The sequence below is a fragment of the Adiantum capillus-veneris genome, chromosome 4 (genome assembly GCF_014529385.1).
Source record: "Adiantum capillus-veneris isolate H3 chromosome 4, ASM1452938v2, whole genome shotgun sequence".
NCBI lineage: Eukaryota > Viridiplantae > Streptophyta > Polypodiopsida > Polypodiales > Pteridaceae > Adiantum > Adiantum capillus-veneris.
In genome coordinates, this window is record NC_140934.1 from 97,935,172 (window position 1) to 97,952,885 (window position 17,714).

General features: G+C 43.3%; 1 protein-coding gene across 1 annotated transcript; it reads right to left on the minus strand.

Annotated features, from left to right (window-relative positions):
- Nucleotides 1-11,966: 11,966 nt before the first annotated feature.
- Nucleotides 11,967-12,857, minus strand: LOC147459663 (uncharacterized). The gene has a single exon (XM_086511622.1). The coding sequence runs from the start codon at nucleotides 12,855-12,857 to the stop codon at nucleotides 11,967-11,969; it is 891 nt and encodes a 296-aa protein (XP_086367748.1).
- Between the last annotated feature and the right edge of the window lie 4,857 nt (nucleotides 12,858-17,714).

The window sequence follows — 17,714 nt, forward strand, 5'->3', positions numbered from 1 at the left end:
TTGGGAGACTTAACTATCGCAAGCATGTTTGCTCTTTAGTCGATTTCATTCTCACAAAGTAGAGTGACAAACTCTACTTGGTGTTTGAGAGACTTCATCATCATAAAAATGATTATAAGCTGCATACTACTTAAATTTGTGCACAATAAAAAGAGAATTAGTCTTATAGGACAAAAACATTGATCTTTTAAAAGAAACATGTACATTTTCTTACTCTAATGTAGCATTGAAAGCATTGACAAGGTTCATACTATCTTTAAGTTGTATTTCTTGCATCCATCTAGCATCTTCAAAAGGATACTTTTTGAACTTAATAAGATACCGTTGGATAATCTTACCATGTTGTAGTACCTTGTCCTCATGCTGAACAATAGCTTCCGATTCTAGCATCTCTTCTTGATCTTTGATTTCTAGAGGGTCTTCAATAACTGGTTCTCTTGGTGGCTCTCCTTTGTAGGGATTAAGTAGGCTCACATGAAAAGCATTGTGTATGAGCCAATGGTTGGGAAATTTGAGTTGATAAGCCATCTCATTGATTGGATTCAATATTCAATATTTGAAAAGTACCATAGTATCTTTTTGCTAGTTTAGCATAATACTTTTGATGGCCCGTAGGATTTTTTCCCTTTGTTTGCCTCAATTGAGCCTTGGGAAACTTGAGTAAGACCCAATCATTTTCTTTGAACGTTAAGGCCCTTATGTGCTTATCAGCAGCCTTTTGCCTTTGTTGAGAGATGGATGTAGCCTCCTTAAACTTTTGGAAAGATTCTTGTAGGTTGCAGCTATACTCATCAGCAGGCGAAGGTCTTCCCATGTACTTTAAGTAGCAAAGGACATTTAGGTCTTCCCTCTATTATCCCAAAAGGTGTATTTCCCATAGTAGTATGGACAATATTATTGCATGCATACTCTACAAGGGGTAAGTACTTCTCCCATTGTGAGGGTTGATCTACTTCTATAACATAAGTCTTTAGTAGATCGAGAATCATAAGATTGGCTATCTCACTTTGGCTATCCATTTGTGGGTGATAGGCCGAAGAGAAAGTCAATCTTGTACCTAGATTTTCAAAGAGACATTTCCAAAAATTACTGGTCATTCTAGGATCTCTATCTGACACGATGGATGTTGGCAATCCATGGTGTTTAAACATCTGAGATATGAAGAGAGTTGCCATTTGTGTGCCTTAATAGTCTTTTTGACAGGAATAAAGTATGCTTGCTTGCTAAACCTGTCGAGTATTGTCCATATTCCAGTATTCCCATGGATAGACTTGGGTAATCCAAAGATAAAATCCATGGATATACTCTTCCATGGTGAATTAGGGATTGGCAATGGCTGGAGTAATACAAGTTGCTTCCCTCTATCATACTTGGTCTTTTGGCATACCACAAATTTTGAAACATACTCTTGTATGTCTACTTTCATGGTATGCCAATAGAAGTATGTCTCTACTCCTCAAAGAGTAGGTTGAATTCCTTGATATCCCGTATAGGGAGGATTATGGGATTCATACATATCTTTCGTATGAAGGGAGTGAGTAAAACATAGCATGTTTCCATGGAGAATATAACCATCCTGCAAGGTGAATGGTTCTTCTTTCTTCCCCAATGCAAGGACAGACATTATGTCTTTAAAGTCAGGGTCAATAGCATACTCATTTATCATAGATGATAGATCGTTGTGAGTTGGTATAGACACCACATTGCTTACCAGCAATGTGAGAAATATAAAAATAAAATTGCAAAAGAGAATTTGCCCACCTCATTTGTTTGTCAAAAAGCTTGTCTTGGTTTGCTTCATGAAGTACTCAAGACTTTGATGGTATGTTTGCAAAATAAATGGAGTCCCCAATAGATAGTGTTTCCATGTGTATAGGGCATCTAGAAAAACTAAAAGCTCTTTTTCGTATATGCCCAAGACCCTTTCATTGGCATTGAGCCTTCGACTCTCATATGCTATGGCATGCCCTTCTTAAAGCAAGACTACTCCAAGGAAATCACCACAAACATCACATTGGACCTCAAATGGCTTTGAGAGATCCGGAATCATAAGGATTGGTTGGGAGGTAAGCTTTTCTTTGAGCTTGTCAAAAGAATTTTTCTCTTTAGCAGTCCATGAGTACTTAACGTTCTTCTTTGTTAAGTCATGCAATGGTCCCGCTGTGAGCGGGATGAAAACACACACAGCGCCTCTATAACTACCCGACACACACTCTTGGAATGATACACACACACACTATGGGGCACCACTCGGCTTACACAACACACCTGGCCGAGACAGGGAACACACCTATGGAGTGAGAGGAGAGAGACTATCCACTTGCCCACTCCACACAGAGAGATACACACACACACACACACCCAAAAAACTCAGTTCCAAAGGGGAGAATTTCTGATGTTTAGATACAATTGAGCTTGGGCCAACACCAATGGGGCAAATAGCTCACACAGTATGGGTAAAATAAGCCAGATATAATCACAAACTGGAGCAGAAACTTCGCTCATAAGAGAAACTTACACAGAAAAACAGCAGAAAAAGAGTGAGGAATTTGGCAAAATGGACAGCGCCATCGCGTCCGGAACGGCCCAAAACCCCAGTCTACAATGTCAAAGTGCTCAAATCCGACCTCAGATGAGCAGTTTACGGCCAAAACAGGCTCCAAAAACCCAAAAAACACACCTGCGGCTGTTCCTCCTCTCTTCTCCACGTTTTTTCTGGTCTTCTCTCAGTTTTTTCAGTTCCCACACTTTGCTTTATTAGTTGGGCACCCTTGGCCTTTTAGATGACCTCAAACGGACCCCGAACAGGCCGAAAGCTGACCTCGCAGTGCATAGTTGTCACCCTGCTGCATTCATACGCCACCTGGCACTCGACTTTTTTCCAATAATGCATCTCGCCACCACGTGAAGTGGCCCCAAAAAGTGGTCCTAATGATGACCTTTCTGCATAACTCTCACAAGAAAACACCCACGTTGTGTCCGTCCTCATCCGCGTGCAAATATTGACCTCGTTCGCCCTCCTGACGCCACTAGATGCCATCTGACGCACCTGCTTACCTCATGTCGTTGGCCCGCGGATAGCTTCCTCGAGAAGTTTTACACGCTATAAACTCCTCATTATTGTAGAAAACCACAGTGGAACTGGTAATAGTGAAAATCGATGCACTATGTACACCCTGTCCTACCTATACACATGTGGGCCCCACGTAACCACCTGGCTCTGAAAAATGGGCAATTCTTTATTTGATGCACCATGCATGTATATGTACATATGTGCAATCCCTTGCTCCAAAAAACTCCTGACATAATTTGCCCACCTCCTAGCCTGCTAGAGCATTCATGCTCAGCAGCAGCACTAGTAGATGCTCATTCCACCTGGATCAAAAGGCCAAAGGCATATCGCCTGATTCACAAGAAGCATCATAACACCACACCTACATTTGTCAACAATCAACCAAAATGCACCATAGGCATATTCAACTAACACATCCGCCCTGTCTGGAGTTCCAAAAGCATAAATATTGCATGCCACATGCAACCCAACCGATAGAGACAACTCAAGTGACTCATCACCTAGCATATTGGCTTCACTAGCCATAGAAACAACCTGCAAATCATGCACCCAAGTAGCTAAAAGCATTGTGTGAAGGTAAAGTTGTTGATATCCAAAGCACAAAAGTATCCCCGCAGCACACATATCCCTAGCATAGGCATCCACATAGCTGAGATTGGACTCATATATGCCAAACCCCTTCTCATCATCATAAGCATACTCATCATCACACATAACTTCATCCACATCATAAGCATGGCTATCACCACTATCCATAGCTTCTAGCATGGGTTCATCAGTCTCCAAGAATACAGATCCCTGCTCTAAAGAACAATCATGCTCACAAATCCGTTCAATCACTGCACACACATCAACATATGGCTTCAAAACAGGATCCACATCCAACAAATCCACAACATGGCTCTCAACCTTGCCCTCTTCCCTTATTTCCAAGGAACTAGTATCCAAAGATACGTGCTCATCATCAATAACCTCAACCTCACACTCACACCCAAAATCACAAGGTACATAAGTAGCCAATGCATCCTCTTCAAGACTTTTCAATCCTATATCCAAAGCATTACTCACCTCTTTAGGCTCTTCCATAAATCTGTAAACCTGCAAGACCTCTTTACGCTTCACAATAGACCTTGGGAAGAAACAAGAAACATCATAGGATAGGCTACTTTTCACCTGCTTAGGCTTAACTTCATCTTCCATGTCAAATCCATCTTGATGCATACCTGTATTGATACCATGTTCCTCAAGCTGCTTAAACTTCCATTCCTTGTGCTTTGCAATGCATACTGCATCTTCAAAAGACTCGGGCCTCTTCAACTCAACCTCGAACCGCAACCAAGGTGACAAACCATCAACAAAAAAACTTTTCTTCAATGAACAAGGGGGGGTCTCATCCTTAAGAGCAACACACCAATGAGTCCATAAATCTGTAAAACCGTGTACATAGGCATCAACACCTTGACAAGAACCTTGCTTAAGAGCATTGAGCTCATTCCATACTGCATTTGCATCTTCAAAAACTTGGAAACGCTCTAAAAAAGCTTCTATAAACTTGTCAAGACTCAAACCATAAGAAGAAGCCACTGCCTCTTGAGCTTCCAAATCCATGAACCAAACAAGGGCCTCATCTTTCAAAAGCAATCCAAATAGCCTCAAAATCTTCTCCTCATCACACATATTGTTGCTTATGCATGCCACCTCGACTTGCTCCAGAAAGTCTTCCGCATCTTCGCCACTTCTTCCATGAAATTCCGGATAAGAGAAAGCCATGGCTACCCAAGTTTAATGCTTTGAGAACCCCTTTGAACACACGTGCAAGAACCCAAAACTTTTGACTATCCAATCCCCAGAAACTTCAATGGAGCTCAACTTTAGATAAGGACAAACACATGCACATCAAATGAGTTTTCATAGTTGATCATCGAAATTACAACAGGCAAAGGACATTCCAAGATCTCTCGTAATCTTCTTGGCCCAAACATAAAGACTATGCGCTACTGGAAAAAATCTTCCTGGACACATGAACATTTATCTGGATTCTTTGAGTTAAATGAAATGGAGTGAATTGAGGGCCATTTTGATCATCCATTAAAGTGAACCATGAAGCTCCCAAGAACGCACACCTGACTTATCCTCTGATTTTGCTAAAATTTTAGCAGCGTAACAGCATAAATGGCTTAAAAGACCAAAAGACCAGCCATCATAACTTGGAAAAATTTTGACAGAGCTTCCCCAGAAGTAGAGCACTGTGAACCCAAAATATAGAGTGTATATGTATGCATAAACTGTCAACAATATAACCCGAGCATCAAGTAGGACTCACTAGTACATAGCCTATGGCGAGGTCACAAAAAGGGTGCTCCAGCTACCTGTATCACCGAAAGGATCTCCACATTTGAGAATCCCCCAGCTCAATAAAAACCTCACGCTATCGACCCTCACACGAAGGCTAATGCAAAGCGCATATAGTCAAGTCTCAGAAATGACTATCTTCCAGACCAAGTCTCAGAAATGGCTAGGACTGCCAAAGACAACCAAGTATGGCTCCACAAATGCGTACAATGGCAGTTTCCACAAGTAACGTACAATCCAGCAGACAATGCGCTCAAACAGGCGCCAAGTGATGCATACCCACAACAATTGCAAGTGACATCACTGCTAGTATATCACTGTACTCCAGCTACCTGTACCTGTGTGAATCACCTGTACCTGTACCTATAACCTGTAACCTGTAACCTGTAACCTGTAATCTGTAACCTGTAATCTGCAACCTGCAACCTGTAATCCCGAAGCTCGAACCAGAAGGTACTCGAAGAAGATCCTCAGTGGGGGCACCAAAAGAATGTGAGCGGGATGAAAACACACACAACGCCTCTATAACTACCCGACACACACTCTTGAAATGATACACACACACACTATGGGGCACCACTCGGCTTACACAACACACCTGGCCGAGACAGGGAACACACCTATGGAGTGAGAGGAGAGAGACTATCCACTTGCCCACTCCACACAGAGAGATACACACACACACACACACCCAAAAAACTCAGTTCCAAAGGGGAGAATTTCTGATGTTTAGATACAATTGAGCTTGGGCCAACACCAATGGGGCAAATAGCTCACACAGTATGGGTAAAATAAGCTTGATATAATCACAAACTGGAGCAGAAACTTCGCTCATAAGAGAAACTTACACAGAAAAACAGCAGAAAAATAGTGAGTAATTTGGCAAAATGGACAGCGCCATCGCGTCCGGAACGGCCCAAAACCCCAGTCTACAATGTCAAAGTGCTCAAATCCGACCTCGGATGAGCAGTTTACGGCCAAAACAGGCTCCAAAAACCCAAAAAACACACCTGCGGCTGTTCCTCCTCTCTTCTCCACGTTTTTTCTGGTCTTCTCTCAGTTTTTTCAGTTCCCACACTTTGCTTTATTAGTTGGGCACCCTTGGCCTTTTAGATGACCTCAAACGGACCCCGAACAGGCCAAAAACTGACCTCGCAGTGCATAGTTGTCACCCTGCTGCATCCATACGCCACCTAGCACTCGACTTTTTTCCAATAATGCATCCCGCCACCACGTGAAGTGGCCCCAAAAAGTGGTCCTAATGATGACCTTTCTGCATAACTCTCACAAGAAAACACCCACGTTGTGTCCGTCCTCATCCGCGTGCAAATATTGACCTCGTTCGCCCTCCTGACGCCACTAGATGCCATCTGACGCACCTGCTTACCTCATGTCGTTGGCCGGCGGATAGCTTCCTCGAGAAGTTTTACACGCTATAAACTCCTCATTGTTGTAGAAAACCACATTGGTACTGGTAATAGTGAAAATCGATGCACTATGTACACCCTGTCCTACCTGTACACATGTGGGCCCCACGTAACCACCTGGCTCTGAAAAATGGGCAATTCTTTATTTGATGCACCATGCATGTATATGTACATATGCGCAATCCCTTGCTCCAAAAAACTCCTGACACCGCTATTTGAGAGAATTTGGCTATGAAGCGTCTATAGTATGCACACATACCAATAAAGCTTTGTAGCTCATGTAGATTCCTTGGATTAGGCCAAGCTTTTATTACCTCAAATTTTGATGGATCCATACGGATACCATCTTGAGAGATAATATGACCTAGGTATTGAATCTCTTAAAGGAAAAAAATTCATTCTTCTTTTGATTGATTGAAAGCTTGTTCACCTTCAAAGCTTGAAAAATCACATGGAGATTTTCTTGTGCTCCTCCAAGGACTTTGAGTAGATGATGATATCATGAAAGAACACTCCAGTGAGTTTGCGGTAGGGTCTACAAATTTTATCCATTAAACGATTGAATGCAGTTTGTGCATTAGTCAAGCCAAAAGGCATGATTAAATACTCATAAAGACTAAACGTTGTACGAAACACGGTCTTTAAGATATCTTCATTCACTATCCTTATTTGATGATAGCCACTTTTAAGGTCAATCCTATTGATGTAGGTTGAAGCTTGTAGCTTATCAAACAGACCTTCTACCCACAGTACAGGAGATCTATTTTTGATAGTGATATGGTTTAGTGCTCGATAGTCCACACACATGCGGTATGTACCCATCTTTCTTTTGCACTAAAAGGACAAGAGAAAAAAGGGAGAGGAGCTAGGCCTCACCATCCCTTTGTCTACCAATTCTTGTACTTGCCTCATGATCTCCTCTTGTTGAGCTTGGGAAACTTGATAAGGAGGATTGTTAGGCGGTTAGCTTTCTGGTAGGAGTTCAATTCGATGGTCATCAGCCCTCGTTTGGAGGTAAGTCCAAAGGGATATCATCGATAAAAACATCTTGGAATCCATTTAGAAAATTAGACAAGTCTAGCTCTTCTTGATTCCTACCATCTTCATTGGATAAAACATCGTGACTTTGTATAGAATTCTTGACAAAAATCATGTACGTAGAAACTGAGCTTTTCATTGATTTGTCAAAAGCAAGAGAATTTACGAGGGGTATGGTACAACCAGGCTCATTAGCATCTATGTACATGTTCTTTTCCCTACACTTGAAGTACAACTTTCTTTCAAGGAACTTTACATTAACAGCCATACGGTCAAACCATGGTGCCCCTAGGATGACATCTTCATGCTTGCGAGGAGAGATGAAGAAATCTTCTTTGTCAACATAACCTTGGACATGAAGCCTCAATTTACCAATCAAGGGAGTAATTGCGGCTTCTTGCCCCTTAAAGGCTCCATCAACTACAACTACATCTCCCATCTCATGAGCTTGAATGCCTAACTTGGTGGCCAACTCCGTGGATATGAAATTGTGAGTAGAGCCAAGGTCAAACAGGATGAAGGGATCATGCTCCCTTACCTTTCCCCAAGCATAGGAGAGAGGTGATCCTTTGCAATGAGCATCCTCTTTTGGAGCTTCAATCATGGAAGGTCTAGGAGTCTCATTGCAGGCATTTCTTTTGGGACAAGAACGGTAGCTAGTCCTTTCTCCCTGCACTTGAAGCATTTGTGGTCCTTACAAAAAGCTTCCAGCTCTTCAGGGAGAGTTTATTACTACCTTTGTAAACTCCCTTCTCCTTGGACCGGTTGTTGTTGTTGGAATTGCCTTGGGAAGAGTTTTGGGCATTGATTTTCCCCTTTGCGTTCCATGGGCTTGGCATTCCTTTTTGCCCCTTGTTGGAAATTGATGTGCAAAGAAGCCATAGTGTGGTGGATTACTTCGGTGATAGAACCGAGCCGTTGGAAGCTGACGTACTCAGTCATCTCTTTAGGTAATACCGCACAAAATTGTTGCTTTTGCTTGGCAAATTCTATCTTTTGAAAGACAATAGCCTTGAGATGTAAATCCCAAAACTTGTCCACATATTTGTGGATGGACTCGTTGGTGGAGAGCAGCTTCAAACTCTGCCATTTGGTAAGAACTTTGTCCTTTGCATCACTGCAAGGAATTGCTTCATGATGTAAACTTGTAGAGTTTTTCATGTATTTGTGGCTTTGCCATTGCCACGAAGGCTACCCCACCATTGACGAGAAATTTTTTGGAAGTGCATAGCTACATGAAGTATCTTGGAGGACTCTATGAAGCCCTCGCCTCCAAAGGCCGCATCAAATTGCTGGATGAAGGCCAATACTTTGTCGATAGCACCAAAGGTGCCATCATAAAAGAAATACTCTTTCCTTACTCTTTAAATTTCTTGAGATTTTGAGACCTTCTCCATGCAAGGTAGGATTTGTGATGGCACTCTCTCTGGCTTTCGCTATGTCAAAGCCAAGAAAATGAAGGTCGATGTCGCCTTTCGCCATTGGATGAAAGCGTTCGCCAAGGTCATAGCTAGCGATGTTGAGAAGAACGTCGCCGCAAAAAATGCACCTCCGACGTGTCGAGGTATGGCCGCCTCTATCAGGGATGATCTGATGTCGGGGAATGCCCAGGCTTACTCGCCCTACACCCGCCAAGTATACATGTGTTTTTTTATTTTTTGCCGCGACCAAGAGGGTTCTCAAATGCTCTCTCTTTTTCTATCATTTTCGTGCCGATGATGAGCTGCCATAGTTCCATACTCTCCAAAACCAGCTCTTTGTTTTCTCACTCGCTATCAATTGTGTGAACATGCTCCAAGAGGAAGGTTAAAAACATTCTCTTTGTGAATCTTCTCGTTGTCTCTCTCAGGACGACTGTGTGTGTGTGTGTGTGTGTGTGTGTGTGTGTGTGTGTGTGTGTGTGTGTGTGTGTGAGAGAGAGAGAGAGAGAGAGAGAGAGAAACACACACGCTCTCTGCCTTGCTTGGTTCTGCACAAATTGGCCGACTTAGGTTGGGTTCACATTGAGTAGGTAGAAGAGAGGCTCCAAAAGTTTCTTTTCCGGGTGGTAGAGTTACATAATGCACACTTCCTCCACCCATTTGTTCACATAGAGGGTGGAAGAAAAAGTCGCTCGATTTCCTTCTGCCGGCTTGTGTGAACACTAGGCGGCGGCGGAACAAAGAGTGAAAGGAAGAAGCATTTAGCATTTGCATCAATAAAGCATAGTAGAAACCATTGAATGCATTTGTTACAAAAGCTCTAACTTGAAGATGATGATGAATCTACTTCCTCTAAAGCCTCATTTCCAAAACTTTCTTGGACATTCGTTCCTGCCTGCTCTTTGTACATTGCCTTTGCAATATTGTCTTGCCTCTCGGAGCCTACTCCAAGGTCATTGGAACCTCCTTCATCGCTGCCTTCAGCATGCTCCATAGCCTCCTCTACTCTGACTTCCCGTGTTGCCATAAGGTCCATCATGGATGTAGCACCTGCTCTTCGATCCTCTGTTGCACGCCCAACGTGACCCCCTAGTTTTGCTTCTGCCTCCCGCACCCACTCCATATCAAAATATTCTCCATGGAAAATACAAAGGTTGTGAAGCACATGACAAGCTGCTACAAGATCTGGCACATAGTGTAGATTCATGTCACATCTTTTTAACAAAATTCTAAACCTTGCCTTCAACATTCCAAACACTCTCTCAACTGGCATCCTTGTACTGGATTGAATGAAATTCCAGTAGTGCTTGAGGCGTGACAGCCCTTCTTTGCACCCTTTGAAAAGCACTAGCATATATGGCCGTGTCGGATAAGCGCAATCCCCAACTAGACAATAGTTTCCTAGCTCCCCTTTTGCACATCTTTGTCCTAGCTCACTTCTAGTGAAATTCAAGGAGTCATGCACTGATCCGGCCCATCCAACACCATAATTCCATATTGAACATTAGCAGATACGATTAGTTGCAGCAAAATAGAATGGAAACTTTTTTGATTGAAGTAGTCGACATGGTTGTCCCTTGGTGCAATGATGGGAATGTGGGAACCATCTATCGCACCAACAACAAAGGGGATTCCTCTTGCAGCCTCAAACTCGCACGCCAATGTCGCAAGTCAAGAGCTTGTGGGCCATCTGATGTACATATCCCTAAGGCCAAATTTCACGATTGCCTTGCAAAAATCAAGTCAAATTTCACAAGATCTAATCTTGGCACATCCATAAGTGTCACCAAGGCCCAAGAGTCCATCTCTAGTAGCAAGTCTGGTAAGAGCGATTGCTACTCTATCTTCTATTGGCACAGCCTTGCGAAAGTTTGTGGATTTCTTCTGCATGAAGGGTGCAAGCTTCCCACAAAGGTAATTGAAGGTTTCTTTGCTGACCCTTAGACGCCGCTTGAACATGCTAGCATTGTAAGCACTTAGGAGATAGCATCAAACAAAGCCTTGTGGACGTGGGTATGCCCACGCACGCCATCATTCATGACCCCTCCTTCGGTTGGCGATCTTCTTGAGTCTTACAAACTATGCCATGCACTCGCGAACATGCAACCAAGTTTGTACTATGGACTCATCATTGCGAAAGCTGGGCTCCTTTAGCAATTCATAAATGGCTAAAGAACACAACCATACACAATAGAGAGCCATTTCCTTGGATATGGCCATTGAATCCTGCAATTGTTGAAAGGATGCAAGATATTTAGTACATGGTCCACTTTAATTTACTGCATTTTTATCATACTTTGAAACCTTGAGACATTTTCATACACTTCGGAAGCACAACGTTAAAATCTGCAAGCTTTGAAAGCTTTGAAAAATTACAACAAAACTTTGAAAAAACATAGAAGTTGTGAAAAAACTACTTGTCACCCCCCCTAGACTCCTTCAAAAAATCACTCATAGTCATGCGCATTGCAGCTAGTATGTGGAGCCTCTCCTTCTCCAAGGCAATCTTCTGGCTAGCGGTCACCTTGAGATGCTCCAAGAGAATTTTCCCTGTACCGGCCATCTCGGCCAAGGACTCCTCGTACTTTGGAGCAACTTTATGGCTTGAGGACAGGGTAGGTTGGGTCTTCTCTTGATGTGGGGAGGGGTTTTCTTCTAAGGTGTCACCATTGGGGTAACATCCTCCATTGTTGGGGTAGCAGTGGCTCTGGCATGGTAGTATTCATCCACTATGTCGAACCATTTGCATGCATGCCTCCTATCATTACCAAAAACTGAGTTATGGGCTTTGTCTTGACGGTATTGTTGTGATATTGCTTGCCACTTTTTGCGGCAACTTTCACTATCTTTATCAAAATCAGGATAAGTGGCGGCTAGTTTAGTAGCCACCTTTGCCCATAGATTGATCCCTTGCTTCTCGAGATTATTGAACTCCTCATTCATGCCCCCCCGGATATGAATGAGTTGGTCCACCCACCAATCTTTCCACTTGCTTTTCTTGTTGTTGCCCTCATCATCGTCTCCCAGGTCGATGGTGCTCTTCTTCTTTGAGGCTTTGGGCTTCTTTGTTGCAGTTTGGTTTTGTAGCACACCCTCCTCATTGGTGACTTCTTTTCTCTTTGTCGATTTGGCACGTCTTGCCTTGGGTTGAGAAGCTCGCATGGGATTAGGGGTAGGGTTGGGTGATGGAGTGGACACCACATGATCGGGGGCGGCATCCATATTGGAGTTAGGACTAGTGGCACTCAAGGGGGGTGAGGGATGAGAAGGGTGTGTAGCCATAGGAGAATGTGGGCTATGAGCATTTAGAGAAGGAGAGGGATGAGGTGGTGGAATCTGAGAACCATAATTCGGGGGTCTAAACATAAAGGGTGAATTAGGAGAGATGGAGGCAGAGTTCATCATGGCTTGGTAGCCATGAGGTGGCATGTCGAATGAAGGGTGGGGATATGGATAGTAAGTGGATTGAGATAACAAGGGTTGAGAGAGAATAGGGTCGGCATCTTCCCGTTGGGAGCCGAAAAATTGATTTGGGTTGGAGTCCATGGTAGCTACACCGCAAAAAAATAATAATGTTAAAGATGTGCACAAAGTTGAGATCAATGCATAAAAGTGTGAATCGTAAAAATCAATGCGACCTTAACGAGCCGATTTGCACCATCGTTGGCCGCTTGACGCTTCAATCCTACAAGAACGCCATCATATAAAATGTTGGTACACCATAGAGCATATCAAACAAGATTAATATTAAAATAGAGCATGTCAAATAATCTTAGAATTAGATATTACCCACTGTGTTTGTAGAGTCCCTCAAATGCAAAAGAGCATGGCCTTGTTCTCTGTGTTGATGTGAAAGGCTCACAATAGAAGATAATGATACATTTTATAAAGAATAGGGGGGGGGGGGGGCGGGGCGGGCAAGGTTCCATGTGCTTGTAGAACCCCTCAAATGCAAAAAAGCATAGTCATAACCTTGATCTCTGTGTTGATGTGACAAGCTCACAATAAAAGATTTTGATCCATTTTATAAGGAAATGGGAGGGGGGGGGGGGGGGGGGGGGGGGGGGGGGGGGGGGGGGGGGTTCTTTTGTGAACGTTGGAGTGAGAGCCGGTTTTTTTTTTTGTTTTTTTTTGGGGGGGGAGGTAATCTCAAAGGAAAGGAACGTTGAGACTTTTTGTTTTGGTGGGATGGTTATAAAAACGTTAAGACTGAGCATGGCAGGTTCAAGGTCCGACGTGGAGGGTGGAAGCCCTTTTTGTGGGGGGGGGGGGGGGGGGGGGGGGGGGGGGTCAAAGACAAGTGCCACGTTAAAGGCCATGCACTGGCATGGTAAGTGGATCGCTGCCATCGCCCTTGTGAACAGGCAAGGTGACGTGCAGGCGCAGGATTCGCTGGCATGCAATGCTTTTGCATTGCCGCCGCGCACTGGGAACTCGGCGTTAGGCCCAACTCCTCCCACTTCAATGCCTTCAATTTCCCTTGCTTCAACGCTATGGTCGATTTATTGGCTGCCGATTCTGTCCAATTCCAGTGTTGGCTGCTCGTTTTACTTGCTTTAACACACAAGCACACACAATTTTGCCAGCATGCCTTTGCTTGTGAGATCTCTCTACCTACTCAATTTTGCTGCAGGTGGCCGATTCCCTTCTTTTTTCAAGGCCTACCCGTGAGCTCACCATGTAAGGCTTCCAATGCTCACTTTGCTTGCACTCGATGCTTCAAGTGCTCAACAAATGTGCTTTGACTCTCCAATCCCTTGCTCGATTCTCTGCTTCTGTTGAAAAATTCCTTCAAGCTCGTGAGCTCCCCCTTTGTAAACCAGTGTTGCAGAGGCTCTCACTGAGCTGCTCAATTGCACACATTGTCGGCTTCATGTTTGCACACCAAATCTGCTACATACGATGGCTGCCCCTTGATCTCTGCACAATTACCTGAGCAAGTCAATTCCTTGCTCCCTGCTCAATTGCTTCAAGATGCACATAATGCAAAGCTTCTCCTTTCTTTGCACAACCCTTTCCTGCTCAGATTCTTTGAGAAAGATTCCAACTTCTTTGAAGGGGAGTTGCACGTGTCGAGGAAGCCAAGATCCGAGATCTCGCCCCGTCTTTGTCAGGTCCGCACCAAGAAACTTCAATCCAATGCCACCGGAGCCGGATCTACCGTCACTGAGCTCGTGGCCGAGCCCCAAACTCTGCCATAGCCGACGATCTCCGTCACACACGCTGATCACTATCATAGTGCTTTGATACCAATTGAAAAGTATGTGTGCACGGATGCGTGCGTGCACGGTGCAGATACGATGAGGTGTGTGTGTGTGTGCAAGAAGGGGAGAGGAGAGAGTAGACCGTGTGTGGGTGGAGTCAACCTCTAATGAGGAGCTCCTTATTCTTGGTATATGTACAAGAATAAGGTGGTGTCAGTGGGCGGGCGCCCATTGCCAGGGCGGTCGGGCAAGACACAAGCGCCTTTACCCCAACAGTGCCTATGGTAGATTCTTCATCGACTTGGTCTCATTATTTATTTCCACTATGAGCTGTAGAGAGGGTGTTAAAGTTATGGCATCTCAAGTGAACTGCCCAATGTGATTCTAATAATTTTTTTGGCATTTAGATATTTATTTCACTTATTTTTCAAAGTTTGGGTAGGGAAATGTACTTAGGTGGGTATATATGCAACCCATTGTCCCCATGGTATAGGTATCAATTATTCATTGCCAAGGTTGGTTGGTTCACGAGACTCTCTCTCTCTCTCTCTCTCTCATATATATATATATATATATATAATATATATATATTATAATATATAGATAGTGCTACAAGCTGGTGTACAAGAAGTTAGCTAATGGCTATGGCAGATGGCACATGGCACATGGCCTGCAGAGCTTGAAGCTCCACACACACACACACACACACACACCTCATGACTCTGACCCGCTGCCCTCGTGCATGGAAATATTTACTCGATTTGCCACCTGGACCTCTGTCAGGGACGGTTCCCACGTTAGTCGTCCATGACCCCTAGCCGTGTATAGTGTGTGTGTATGCCCCCCAAGATATTGAATACCTCACATTCCTTCCCCCTTAATAAGAATTTTCGTCCTCGAAAATTTGTTTGGAAGGAACAATCCTAAAGTTAGGGGATCTGTTCTAGCGAGTGTTTACCCACTCCCATGTTGAACTCTCTTCGACACAATCTCTCCACTTAACTAAACACTCTTTATAAATTGTATTCCTAGTTCTTCTTTTTCTAGTGTTTAGTATGCTTTCTGGTTCATGTGGAAGAGATTATCCATGAGTTCCACTATCTGATCATCTTGAATAAGATTATCACATTAAGCCAACTTATTTTTGAGTCTGCTAACATGGTAATTTGAGTTTGTAAGCCATATCTCCGACTTTCTTTAGTATTGTGCCCGAGGCAGTCACTTATCAAAAGACCCCTATATCACGTGCATTCAAGAGGTAATTAATAATACCCCAATATACATACTATACTTACACTGTGAGCCTATTTAAAAAACCCCCACCCCCCTCTGTATGTATACATTTTTATACATTTTGGTCTTTTAATAATCCTCTCCGGTTAACTCACGTGATATCATACACATTCTAAAAAGTGACCGCCCTGGGGTATTGTGTAAGGTCCACAATACCTTGGTGATAATTTTGGACATGGTCCCCTCTTCATGGTTTCAGACTTTTCAGGCACCTTCAATAAACTTTCTCTCCTTCCTCAAAGGTAGGAGGCCTTCTTTGCAAATCAATATATGTCTTAGCTCTATCTTGATCCCTTTTAATACTATATTTAACAAGTTAAATCATATCTTCTAGAAAGTCTTTAGTTGCCTGAACCTTTTCCTTTTGCAATCCTATTGCATAAGGAGCTCTAGGTTGAAACCCATAACATTAACATAAATGGACTATATCTAGTGGAAGAGTGCTTGGCACTATTATATGCAAACTCTACTATAGGTAAGTACTCTTCCCAATTAGTTTTCCATTTACTAACATATGCTTGTAGCATATCTTCTAGGATTTGATTAACCCTTTCAATTTTACCATCCGTTTGAGGATGCTCAGCTATGCTCATGCTTAGTTTGGTTTCCAACATCTTTAAAACAACTCTCCAAAATGGATATTAAACTTCCTATCTCTATATGACACAATGTCAATCGGTAACCCATATAGTCGATAGAGGTTTTCTACAAACAATCTAGCCAATTCAAGACTTTTAACATCATATTTGGTTGGAATAAATCTAGCCATTTTGGTTAATCTATCTATTATTACCCAGACACAATCGTGCCCCCTTTGTGTTCCATCTAAACCAATTATAGAATACATGGAGATACTCTCCCATTTCCCTGAAGAAATGTCTAATGGATGGAATAGTCCTCTTATCTTAAGTATTTCAACTCTATTGACCTAGCATTTATAATATTTAACCACATATTCTAGGATGTCCTTATACATTCCATACCCATAAAATTGCCTCTCAACAAGACTACAGTTGTTTACACCTGGGTGTCCCGCACTTGGACTATGATGACACTCATAGAGTATCTCGCGCCTAATCTCTTCATCTTTTGGGACACATACCCTACCTTTGAAGAGTAGATAGCTGTCATAAAATCTAATATCTAACCAACCCAAATGATTTTCTACTATTAAACTAATCATTTAATGTGGGAGAATAAATGGGAACAACGATTAGAATATAGACATGTGCTTATGGATCTATCTCAACACGTGGCCAAGGTGCAAGGGGTCCAAATGAGAGATGGTCTATCAAAGAGCAAGGCTAGCTAATGGAGCTTAAAGACCTCAGGGTTAGCTTCACTAAAGACCTCTAAAGATTAGTGTAAAACTCCTTTGACCTCAGGCAAGCTAGGGCTGTGCTTAAGGTGGGAACCTCGCCCAAGCTTGAGGTGCTTGTCGTGCTTGCTGACTAAGGTGCTTGTCGTGCTTGCTGACTAGGGTGCTTGAGGTGCTTGTTGGCTAAGGTGCTTGTCGTGCTTGCTGACTAAGGTGCTTGAGGTGCTTAATGACTAAGGTGCTAAGGTGATCCATGACTAAGGTGATTAAGAAGTTCAAGGTGTTCCCAAAATTCAACGAGATCCCTACTCAAGGGGGGGAGAGCCCTCATTGTAGGAGCATGAGAGAGAACACACACACCCTCACACAAGGCAACCTTGGTCCAAAGAAGCAACAAGGTGTGCGCTCCTTGCCGCACTGTCGAAGCAAGGGACTTGCCGATACACCGTGTGCGAGCCACAAATGGCTCCAAGCACACAACAAGACTAATCTAGCAAGCTCAAGAGAGCAAAGGGTGTGTCACTCACCGCTCTACGCTCGCCTTCGTGGTGGATTCCTCACCGCGATGAAGAAAAAGCTGCAGTCGTG